The sequence below is a fragment of the Phoca vitulina genome, unplaced genomic scaffold (assembly GCF_004348235.1).
Source record: "Phoca vitulina isolate PV1807 unplaced genomic scaffold, GSC_HSeal_1.0 scaffold35, whole genome shotgun sequence".
NCBI lineage: Eukaryota > Metazoa > Chordata > Mammalia > Carnivora > Phocidae > Phoca > Phoca vitulina.
Genome location: NW_022589738.1, coordinates 16,662,740 through 16,675,651, shown reverse-complemented (window position 1 = coordinate 16,675,651; position 12,912 = coordinate 16,662,740). Strand labels below are relative to the sequence as shown.

The following is a 12,912-nucleotide window of genomic DNA, read 5'->3' as shown; positions in this document are numbered from 1 at the left end:
TAATGCTGGATATTTAGGCTGTTGTTTCAGAACAGGTGCTTTTCAGTCTTGTTAAGGAGTCACTCTTGTATTTTATTTTGTTTTTGTTTGTTTTTGTTTTTTTATTATTATGTTATGTTAATTACCATACATTACACCATTAGTTTTTGATGTAGTGTTCCATGATTCATTGTTTGCGTATAACACCCAGTGCTCCATGCAGAATGTGCCCTCTTTAATACGCATCACCGGGCTAACCCATCCCCCCACCCCCCTCCCCTCTAGAACCCTCAGTTTGTTTTTCAGAGTCCATAGTCTGTCATGGTTCGTCTCCCCCTCCGATTTCCCCCCCTTCATTCTTCCCCTCCTGCTATCTTCTTCTTCTTTTTTTTTGTATTAACATATAATGTATTATTTGTTTCAGAGGTACAGGTCTGTGATTCAACAGTCTTACACAATTCACAGCGCTCACCATAGCACATACCCTCCCCAACGTCTATCACCCAGCCACCCCACTCTTGTATTTTAAAATGTATGGGGTAGGAAAACGCTGTACTTTGTGCAGGTGGCTTATAACTGTTGTAGGGCTATTGAATTCTGTTCGCTTGTATTTTAAGTCATAAGTAGTGAAATTGTCTGGAGCAGGCTTGCACACTTCTATCACCTGGGGAGCTTTAAAAATCAGTAATGCTTGGGCCTGCTCGGAAAGACTCTCATTCCATTGTGTGTGCGTACGTGTGTGTGTGGGTGTGGATATGGCCCAAGCAACAGGAGTTTAAAGAGCTCTATGGGTGATTCTCACGTGCAGCCAAGGTGAGGACTACTGCTCCATAGTTGACTTTTTAATGGTATGTCTATCGGGCATTGGAATTCACTTCGCAGCTTTCCATCTGTTTTGGTATCTGGGGGAGTTATATAATGGGGTAATTTTCTTTTCCTTGAAAGTTTGAAAGAATCCATTAGTAAATCATCCTGATTGGAGCTTTTTGTTGGGACAGTTCTTTGGTAGTTTTTTCCACTTCTTACTTGGTTATAGTTCGTTCCTTGTGTTTTGATAATTCACGGTTCTTACAAAAATCACTTATTTAATTGGGGTTTTAAAAATTATCTTCATAGAAGCTTGCATGATATATTAAGATGATTTATATCTTATAATTTATTACATTTTTATGTTATGCCATATTTCATTTCAGACTTTATACTTTCTTGATTATCTTTTTTTTGAAGTTTTAAAAATTTATTTACTAGAGAGAGAGAGAGAAAGAGAGAGATCACGAGCAGGGGGGAGGGTAGAGGGAGAAGCAGACTCCCCGCTGAGCAGGGAGCCCAATGTGGGACTCGATCCCAGGACCCTGGGATCATGACCTGAGCTGAAGGCAGACGCTTAACCAACTGAGCCACCCAGGCACCCTACTTTCTTGGTTATCTTTGCTAGAATTTTACCTATTTTATTTACTAAAGAAACTCTTGAATCTATTTATTGCAGTTGTTTTTTTCCTTTCAAATTCTTCTATTTATGCTCTTACTCTTTTTGCTTTATTTTTTTTTTTTAAGATTTTATTTTATTTATTTGACAGAGAGAGATACAGCGAGAGAGGGAACACAAGCAGGGGGAGTGGGAGAGGGAGAAGCAGGCTTCCCACCAAGCAGGGAGCCCGATGTGGGGCTCGATCCCAGGACCCTGGGATCATGACCTGAGCCAGAGATGGATGCTTAATGACTGAGCCACCCAGGCGCCCCTCCTTTTTGCTTTCTACTTGTTTTCCTTATGACAAATTTTTACAGTTCCAAAAAGTTTTGCTTAATTCATTGCTCACGGAGTCAGAACTCTTGACTACATTTCAGAATTACCCGGGTTGCTTTTAAAAAAAATACAAATGCGGGCGCCTGGGTGGCTCAGTCGGTTAAGCGTCTGCCTTTGACTCAGGTCATGATGCCAGGGTCCTGGGATCGAGCCCCGCATCGGGCTCCCTGCTCAGCGGGAAGCCTGCTTCTCCCTCCCCCACTCCCCCTGCTTGTGTTCCCTCTCTCGCTGTGTCTCTCTCTGTTAGATAAATAAAAATCTTAAAAAAAAAAAAAATTACAAATGCCCCTCTCACCTGATGTGATGTGGGCTGGGATAGAAGGGTCATTTTTGGTGGAAAAAAGTATTTTTATTAAAGCACAGGGACAGGACCTGTGGGGAGGAAAAGCTGCCCTGGGATTGTGGGGAGCAATTGATGATCTACTTTTAAGTTGGGAGGATGCAGAGATAAAGGCTATTTGCGAAAGGATTTTCTTATGTTAGGGAAGACTTAACAAGATCCTGGAGGTCTGGCTATTGTCAAGCTAAGGTTGCTTTTTGCCTGTAGCAAAGCATTAATGTTTTTGTTTTTGTTTTTTTATTTTTACTTTTATTTTTTAGTTTTTTATTATGTTCAGTGCAGAGAAAGACAATTATCATATGGTTTCACTCATACGTGAAATATAAGCAAAGCATTAATGTTAAGGCAGTTGTGAGTTCCTGGAGGAATGTCACACTCTGCCCGTCTCAAGTATTTTGCAGTAGGCTGCAAGTTGTGAGGAGATTTAATTTTATCTACATTTCTTTTGCCTTTGTTCTCCTCATCATTACCTGCCCCCAAGATTCTGATTTAATTTACTTAGGCTTGGGTCTGGTTCGTTTGTTTTTTCTTTCTCTTTCCCTTTCTTTCTTTTTCTTTCTTTCTCTTTCTTTCTTTCTCTTTCTTTCTTTTCTTTCTTTTCTTTTCTTTCTCTATCTCTTTCTTTTTTCTTTTCTTCTTATTTTATCATGCAGAGCCAAGGCTGAGAATAGCTGAGTTAGAACATTGAACTGAGTAAGCTCTCTTGAACTCTAAATTCTTTTATGTAATAATCTAAACCCAGTAATTCGCCCAAGATGATGGATTCACCTAAATTTTATAGGTTTGTACATCTTTAAATTTTATTAGATTCTATACTTATTTTTTCTATTTTAAAATTTACCTTTAGCACAATAATTTTAGTGAGAATTTTTGTTTATAGTTACATAATACATTTCTAGTTGTATTTGTGATTCATGACTAGAACTTACATAATTTCTTTATGTTCAATTTATTAGAATTTTTCATAAATTAGCCTATGTAGGGGAGGAAAAATCATTTTCCCTTTACCCTGCTAGGTGCTTGAGCTAAGATGCCCCTATAATATAACACAGAATAACAAGAAAAAAACAAAAAGTAGTTTCGTAACCTGTATACTTCCTGTGTACATGGGAGAGACGCAGGAAAACTGAGTAACTCCCACAAATGGCCCAAGCCACCACTTTAAATATCATCTCCAGCTAAAGATGAGAAAGAGGATGTTGTGGGTGGGGCGCAAGTTGTGGGGTGGGGGGTAATCAAGCAAAGCACAGTAAACAAGGGTAGGGTTGTTATGCAGACTTAAGTCCCTTCCTTCTCAACTGTTAAGAGTTTCTAGAGGTGTTTGCTCCTCCTCCTTTTCTGGGTGCAGAGAGGGAGGCACCCTTACAAATGGAGATTTCCCTTATACATGTAAATGTCTCTTACAAATGGATCATTTTTACTTGGATTTCAGAGCAGGTCTGCTGTTTCTTTTTCTTTTTTTTTAAATTTTATTTATTTGAGGGCTGTTTCTTAAAAAGAATCCGTTTAAGGTAAATCTTAGGCCAAAGAAGCATTTTTGGTGGGTGTCATATTCTGTTTCCCTTCACATATGATAAATTTCTATAAATATCTCATTGTCATGTATAAGGGAGCCATCCTTTATATGCAATACCGAATCTCTTACGGTTTATTTTCTTAATTCTAAGACTCTATAATCATAAAAGAAATCACTGGCTTAATCACAGCTTTTTCGGGTAGAATAAACAGCACCACATTAAATGTACAGAATTTGTATTGTCTACCAACCTATAACAGCTATGCGTTTATCCGTACTGTTATACACCTTCTTTTTTAGGACCCCACGATTTGTCTGAGCCTTTTTCATCAAATAGAGCCTAAGCATTTTCAACTTAGACTAGTGATGCTGGTCTCTTTATAGACTGTTGAGCCTTATTGAACATTACTGGTGTTTCATCTCTTTCCTGCCAGTTTCTCTCGAAATTGAGCTGTAAATTTTTGACACTTAGATGTTGAGTTTCTGAGTAATACAGACTTTATGACTCATGCATTGGTCACACCAACCTCACCATCTTTAAAAATTCTCTGATTTATTCAGAGAGATTCGGCTTCGGCTTTTGCCTCAGGATTGCGTTGCATAGCCTGTGACGGACAATCTTCTACACACAATTATTTTGTGTGTCAGTGCTGCATCAGACAATAATCATTCTGAAAACAATTTAAGTGGAAATTAGGAATCCAAATCGATGTTAAAATCCAGCTATTTGGGATATGAAATGCAAAGTGAATAGCTCAATTGACATGAAAATAGGATTAACTCTTTCCCCACCAGGCGAAATTCACACCTTACATCAAGTTACAACCAGGTGCCCACCTCGCTGAAGCACACTCTGGCTGCTTTGAGCTCCTTTTGCCTTCAATTGTAAGAAGATCCTGATTTCCGAAATCTTTTTTTTTTTTTAATTTTATTATGTTATGTTAATCACCATACATTACATCATTAGTTTTTGATGTAGTGTTCCATGATTCATTGTTTGTGTATAACACCCAGTGCTCCATGCAGTACGTGCCCTCTTTAATACCCATCACCAGGCTAACCCATCCCCCCACCCCCTCCCCTCTAGAACCCTCAGTTTGTTTCTCAGAGTCCAGCATCTCTCATGGTTCGTCTCCCAAATCTTAACATTTAAAATGTTTCCTTTATAATGAAGAAATGCCATGTATCTATTATTTAAAACAAATTGATTTCAGATTTTATATCCTCTAGGCTAGCATCAAAAATTCGAATTGCCTTGGGGGCTCAGGCAGGTAACCCTGTATAATACAGTAGGGCTTGCAAAAGCCTGTGGGGAACTGACGATCATATGCCCTGCCAAATGATATTTACATTCCATTTTCAAGAAAATTACAGCCAATTACATCCTCTAGGACCTTATTTATCCAATCTCTGCTTGACATCACAAAAATTATGATGAAACCCTGTATCATAATTATGTTTCTATAAATTGTTATTTCTAGCAGTTTTTTATTTTATTTTTTATTTTATTTTTTTTATTTTTTTTTTTAAAGATTTTATTTATTTATTTGAGAGACAGAATGAGATAGAGAGAGCATGAGAGGGGGGAGGGTCAGAGGGAGAAGCAGGCTCCCTGTTCAGCAGGGAGCCCGATGCGGGACTCGATCCTGGAACGCCAGGATCATGACCTAAGCCGAAGGCAGTCGCTTAACCAACTGAGCCACCCAGGTGCCCAGCAGTTTTTTATTTTAGATCCTTCTCTCTGTGGAGTCTCTGGTACCTCACATTCCTCTGCAATGAGGTGTTTTATCTTTGTGAGATCACTTTTAATCTGTTTGGTGCCTCTTCCCTGGTATTCTACTTTGCTACATTTTACAGTTTCCTCTCTTCCTTTTCTGTCTTTCAGTCTCTACCACTCTGACTTGCTCTCTACCTTTTGTAGGGGAGGAAAAGTCCTATTCTCTCTACCTTCTAGGTTCTTAGCAGAGACACCCCTGTAATAAAGAGATAGATTAACAGGAGAAAAACAAGCAAAAGCTTAATAAAGTATACACATGGGGGAGACCCAGGAAAACTGAGTAATTCCCCAAGATGGCCCAAGCCCTCACCTTAAATACCATAAAAACAAAAGGTGCTAGGGAGTGGGGAGTCAGTTATGGGAGGTTTACCAGAAAAGGGACAGTAAATAAGAGTAAAGTTGTTATACAGCTTTTAAAAAGATTTAGTTATTTATTTAAGAGAGAGAACGAGAGAGCACAATCGCGGGGTGGGGGGGGCGGCGCAGAGGGAGAAGATCTCAAGCAGACTCCCCACTGAGTGCAGAGCCCAGCCTGGGGCCTGGTCTCATCACCTATGAAATCATGACCTGAGACGAAATCAAGAGTCTAGGATGCTCAACCAAATGAACCCCCAGGCGTCCCTGCTATGCAGATTTAAGTTGTTGTCTTCTCCATTGATAGGAGTTTCTAGAGATTTAGGGTCTTCTTTTTCTTCTGGGTACAGAGAGGGAGACACCCTTACAAATGGAGATTTCCCGCATAAATGTAAATGTCTCTTACAGAAGCTTTGTTTTCAAAGCTGCTCCTGTGTTTGCAGTATTTTTTTTTTTTTTTTTAAATAACCAGTCTAAAATAATTCTTATGCCAAAGAGGTGTATTTTGGGGTGACAAATTCTGCTGTCCTTCACTTTCATGCTGGAGTCTGGCAGCCCTGTGTTCTCAGGGGACCAGAACATAAAATATCAGTCTATCCCTCTTCTATTGAAGCCCAGCCTAAAATAATATCTTTTATTCTCCCTTCCTTATTTAGCCTCCTTCATTCTTTTTTAATGTATTATTTGACTGTTAAATGTTTAATCATTACGTAAATGACAGTGTTGTCAACTGATCTATACCAGTTTGCTCATTCACAAATTTATACCAATGGCATTCAATACATAGAGGTGTAGGTGAAAGTGATGAATATTCTCTCCATGCTTTCCTATCCAACTATAATGCAAAAACAAAAAGTTTCAGATTGATTCTAAGGGGCAGAATCTAGGTTCTTTGGCTGGTCTAATAATTGAATTGTCATAAGACAGATTAACAAGAGAAAAACAAATTTAATTACATACCTATGGGAGCCCCACAAAGATATGAAGACTCAGAGGCAGTCAGGTAATTGAGGCTTGTCTACCATCCAGAACTAAGGAAAAGGGTATAGGGGTCTGAGACTTCAAAGAGGAGGAAGACAATTGACAACATGAGAAGAACAAATGTTTGCCATGCCATGCAGATAAGTCTTTCTGATAGAAAAAGTTTTCTCTGGTAATGGCTTGTTTGCTAGCACAGGGTCCCTATCTAAATTCTTTGAAGCAGTTAAGGGGGAGGTAAAAAGTTCTTCTGGAGTCTGCTTGGCCCCAGTTGTCTTCAGGTTGAAATAACCCACATGCCAAAAGTGGCACGTTCTGGGGTGACATATTCTGCTCCCTCTCACTCCCTTTACTGAAAGCTCAGAGAAGCTCCAGCTCTCTTGTCCTTTTAGGCCTTCCAGTATTTTTTTCTCCTTTACTTTTTTTTTAATTGAGATATAGTTCGTGTAACATAGAAGTTACCCTTTTAATATGTCCAACATAATTCAGTGTCCAACATCTTTTTCTTTTAAAGATTTATGTATTTGAGAGAGAGGAGAGAACATGCGAGTGGGGGGGGGTGTGGGGAGAGGGGGAGAGAATCTTCAAGCAGACTCCCTGCTGAGTGCGGAGCCTGACACAGGGCTGGATCTCAGGATCCCAAGATCATGATCTTAGCCGAAATCAAGAGTCGGATGCTCAACCAACTGAGCCACCCAGGCGCCCTAACATCTTTGTTTTTAATTGAGGCAAAATCAACATAACATAAAATTAACCATTAGCCATTTTAAAGTGTGCAGTTTAGTGCTATCTAGTATATTCACAGTGTTGCGTAACCATCACTTCTAACCAGTTCCAAGACATTTTCATCACCCCAGAAGGAAACCCTATACCCATCCAACAGCATTTTACCGGAAATGTTCACTCAACACAAATATGACAGCATTCTAAAAGTGGGTTTAGCTAACCTCCTAACTGGAGGCAGGCCAGATGAATTTTCCAAGAAAGTAACTAAACGTAGGGCCATTTTGGAATGAAGCCAAAGGTGCCATTTTGAAAGGGAAGAGATCTCTGGGTTCACTAGATTCTTAGAACTTGTTTCAGTAAAGACAGTGCCTCGTCAATATTTGTAACTGATCCATTCATTTTGAATACAGTCATTTAACTACAACTCATTTCTAACATCCTTTATGGTAATTAACAATGTTTCCTGTGTTGATCAAAGATAAACTACTGAGGCATTTTGTCAGCCACTTCTGAAGTGTGGGCTTCTGATAGAAATTTGCTACCGCTGGAGCATATATTCCTAATTAGGGTAACTGACCACCCTAAGAGGGTAAATTGTACCTAACAGACTGACTCATATATATCATATTATCCATGTTGAATTACCGTAGTATTACATCATATACACCATTAACTTTTACAACTCTAATTATAAAAATTGATTAAAAAAATGACAGCAGAGGGAATATTAAAATGGAGCTCTCAAGGAGCATGTGTCCCAGGGCAAGCTTGAAAGTGTGATCTGGTTGCTATGTTGAGAGTGATTCCAATGGTTAAAGATACGTATTATTCATACAATATGGCATCTAAGCCTAAGGAAGCTATTTCATCTGGTCTTCAACTGAAGAGGCAGTAGTCTTCTGCTTCAACATGGAAGAAAAATGGGTTGTGCTATGCTTACTGAGAGGCCCAGTTTTCCAAAATGGTTAAAGAATTTTCAAGGGTCGTTTTGATGATCTCTGATTTTTACTGTAACTACTTTATTTTATTTTTTAAAAAAGATTTATTTGTTTGAGAGAGAGAGGGCATGAGCAGGAATAGGGGGAGAGGGAGAGGGAGAGAAGCAGACTCCCCATTGAGCACAGAGCCTGACATGGGGCTCAACATGGAGCTCAGTCTCAGGACCCTGGAATCATGACCTGAGCCAAAATCAAGAGTTGGACACTCAACCAACTGAGTGCCCCTGATTTTTACTGTAATTATTTTAGAATCCACCTCTGCCACCTGAGTCCCTCTCCAACACTCCCCTCCCCCCAGCACATACACACTGTAAGATGAGACTGGTCGGCATTAAGCTAGGCTCTTTGAAGTTCCTGAAGAAGTTTAAGGTGGGCTCTCCAGTGCACTGAAAGGATTTCAGATCTGTCTATTGAAAGAATATTCAGAAAGAATATTATCTTCTCTATGTAGTAGTGCCCCCCACATCCAAGGGGTATATGTTCCAAAACCCCCAGTGGATGCCTGAAACCACAGGTAATACTGAACCCTATATATACTGTTTTTTTTCCTATGCATACATACCTATGATGAAGTTTAATTGGTAAAATTAGCACGATAAGAGATTAACAACAATAAGTAATAATAGAACAATTATAACAATATCCTATAATAAGCTATGTGAACGTGGTCTGTCCCTCAGAATATCTTCTCCTACTGTACTCATTCTTCTTGTGATGATGTGAGATGGTAACACACCTACATGATGAAATGTAGTGAGATGATGTAAGCATTGTGATGTAGTGGTAGCCTCCTATTTTTTTAAAGATTTTATTTATTTATTTGAGGGGGAGAGAGAGAGAGAGGAAGGGAGGGAGTAGGAGCTTGTGGGGGAGGGGCAGAGGGAGGAGAAGTAGGCTCCCTGCTGAGCAGGGAGCCCGATGCAGGGCTCGATCCCAGGACCCCAGGATCATGACCTGAGCTGAAGGCAGATGCTTCATCGACTGAGCCCCCCAGGCACCCCAGTGGTAGGCTCCTATTGACCTGAACATAGGGCAGAAGGAGGATCATCTGCTTCTGGACCCAACTGACTGCAGGTAACTGAAACTGCAGGATGCAAAACCATGGCCAAGGGGGGATCCTACCGTAACCTACATCTAGAATCCCATTGTGAAATTCCAAAGCCAGAAACTAGCTCAGTTTATAGTAGAACTGAATGATGGATTTGTGGCTTGCATATCATGTCCTTATTCTAATCTGATGGTGATGCAAATATAATCTTTATATATGGTAACTTAGATTGTGTGTCTGTTCTCAGAGCTGATGTGTAGAATGTCTTTGTAAAAATCTCAATTTTTGCTTTTACATTAACAAGTATGCAGGCAGTAGCTGTATTGATTCTGAGTTTGCTGAATTTTTTTCATTTCTTAGTTTCTAATTATGATTCCAACAGGTATTATCTTTTGATGCCTATTTAGAAGATGAAGTGCCTGATAAAAGTCAAGAAAACTATAGAATCAGACGCTATAAAATCTACTTCTACCTTGAAGATGACACAATTCAAGTAAATGAACCAGCATTGAAAAATAGTGGAATGCCTCAAGGTATCTATTTAAAGCAGAGTTCTGCTTCTCTTACTTCCGATGCCTGCCTTTATGTACTGCCTTTCTCTAGCTTTTTAAAAGATGCCATGTACTTGCAAGGTGTCTAACTTGTTGGTGACAGTGAACATAAACATGCTGGTAGCTTGTAGTCGTTGATGGTGACTTACCCGCTTTCTACCCCCCACACCTCACCATGGACCATTTCACTCACTCTTGTATGGCATATTCGTTTTCTGTCAGACATTGCTCTAGTATGAGCAGACTCCCCTGTGTCTCTGGTCTTTTTACCATGACCATACTACTGCCTTCATAACACTTTCAGGAGAAGAGAGGAGACTGTTGTCCACTGCCCCTTCCAGATTGGTACTCTTTTCTTTCTTGAATTCGCTGCCGTTTGCTTCAGCCTCCCTCTCCTCCTCCTCATACCTGTTCACTAGAGACTCTGATGGTTCTTCAGCAGAGGGTCATTGCTCCTTCACCCCCTGTATGCCAGTCACCTTTATCCATAGTCCATTTTAACCAGACAAGAGTTAACTCTGCACCGTGGCCACCAGAGGAGCTAATCCTAAATTGCATTATTAGAAGTAGGGCAGAGATCGAGGGAGATGACTGATTTTTTCTGTTTGTGCTATGAGCCCTTCGCTTGGGACAGTGCTGAGATCTGGATATGTTCAGGGGACAGCAACCACAGTGGTTAAAAGGACTGAAAATTTGTCGTGTGTAAGGCAGAAGAGTGAAAGGGATATTTGTCCATAAAGGGAAGACTCTGGTGTGCCTAGGAAATGTCTTCAGGAACCTGAAGGGCTGCCATGGGGAGGAAGGGTGACCTAATTTTCTGTATCCTCAAGGATAGGACCTAGGGGGTCAGAATGTAGGTTGGTAAGAAGAATAATTTTCTAGCAGAGAGCTGCCAGAGGTTGTAGTGGATGGTTCGGGATGAGCATGGGGGTCAGGGTCGGGTGTAGGGGAGGAGAGGGATATCCCATATTTGTTTCATCCTTGGTATAGATGGATGGCCCTGGGGGCAGGTCAGGGGTTATTTTTCACTGATAGCTTAGCAGAGGTATGGTGAGGGGAGTCAGGTATTCGTTTGGTGGTTGGTGTAGATGACCTTCGAAGACCACTTCGAGCCCTCAGGAGCCATGATTCTTAGGTACATTTATTGTCTCTGTCTTTCCTGGAGTATTGCCATCTTCAACACCTTAAGCCCTGAAATTGCCTTCTCCACTACAGTCTCTACTCCTTTGACATTCCCTAATTGTTCACACCCACCATCCTTGTTCTGCATTCTGCCAGCAAAACATATCCTGAATCTATGTCTCTCTATGCCCTTTGCTACCCTACTAACCCAAGCTGCCTTCATTTCTTGACTAGAAGAATAGAATAACTGCCTGATAGGTCTCTCCGCATCCATTTCTGCACCTCCTACAACCTATTCTCTACCCAGCAGCCAGAGTACTGTGGGGGGTATTATCTCGATGCTGTGATGGCCTCCAAGAAGCGTGCCTGTAGGCTTTCCCAGAGGCCACAGAACAAAGCCTCCTGGACCAAATGAAAATGCATCAATCACATGAGGCACTAAAACAATTCAAAATACACAATGAGAAGCAAGGGCAAAGAAATGGGGTAAGTTCACACACACAGGACAAGGTACAAGTGGGTGGAAGGATGACTCTGCCTGAATCCTGGGGTAGACAATGGTCCAGTCTGTCTTTGCTGTGTCAGCTTTTCCTGCCAATAGTGTGGTTTGGAGACCAGAGTGGAAGTTCAAGTAAGGAGGACCACAGACAGAGGGGACCTTGAGCTATTGGCACACACTCTGTTGGCAAGACAAGGGGATAAGTGGGCCTGGCCACAGCTGCAGCTCACCAATAAGCTTGCTGAGTAGTCTGGGTTTTGTTTGTTTCTTGGGGAAAGGACACATGGGGCCAGAATGGGTGTCACCAATGAATGAGTGGCCGAATTAAGGCCTCATGAATATTGAGTGCTCATGAATATTTACTGCTCTTGTATATTTAGTGCATCATGAATATTTAGAGCCCAGGTGCCTCATATGTATTTAATACAAATGGAGAATTAATTATTTCCTGGTCCTTCCATCCCTTTCTTTATATGTTTGACATATACATGTTCTATTTACTATCTACTTATTGTTGTTGTTTAACATATCTTAGGATTTTCTACCAACGTGGAATAAATTTTTTCATTACTAACTACTTATCTGGGCCCATTACAACCATGTTGATATACCACAATGGGTTCTATGGGAAGAAACAGAGGAATTTGGGGACCATGGGCCTCTGAGCGTAAGTTTGTGATGAGGCAATATGCAGAGGACTTCCTTCAGTGCTCATGAGATTGAGGTTTTCTTAGCACATAGCTCCATTGTGCCTGGATGATGAATTTGGGGCCAGTCAACATTGCCAAGAAGTGTCTGTTGAATGTCTACTCTGTGCCAGGAACTGTGCTAGGTTTTGGGAGAATGGACAAAAGTAAGACGACCTCCATCTCATAGAGCTTATGGGCAAGCAGGTTGGAGAGGGAAGGGAGCAAGGTGACTGGTCCAAGAATTTTGCAATTGTTCTGGTTAGAACAAACCAGGACAATGATGGTAGGAATAGAAAACAGAGGAAAGACTTTCTAGACATTTGGCTGGCAGATTTGATAGGCCTTGGCCAACAATTAAATATAGAGAATGAGGAAGGGGGATATCTAATGATAAAGCATCTACTTTAGCATTATCTCATTTAATCCCCCAGTGACCATCTAAAGTAGGTCATTCTCAACTTTTACAGAAAAAGAAACAGGCATAGAGAGGTGATTTGCTTCATCTAAACCTTAACTGATTGCCTCAGAGCT

The 12,912-nt window shown here is 40.7% G+C and overlaps 1 protein-coding gene across 2 annotated transcripts in view; it reads left to right on the top strand.

Annotated features, from left to right (window-relative positions):
- Positions 1 to 12,912, top strand: part of EFHC2 (EF-hand domain containing 2) — a 191,347-nt gene that overhangs the window by 63,810 nt on the left and 114,625 nt on the right. For both annotated transcript variants that reach the window (XM_032426549.1, XM_032426550.1), the window contains exon 3: positions 9,903 to 10,053. In XM_032426549.1, the coding sequence (XP_032282440.1) occupies positions 9,903 to 10,053 (151 nt within the window). The remainder of the gene's footprint in view (positions 1 to 9,902; positions 10,054 to 12,912) is intronic.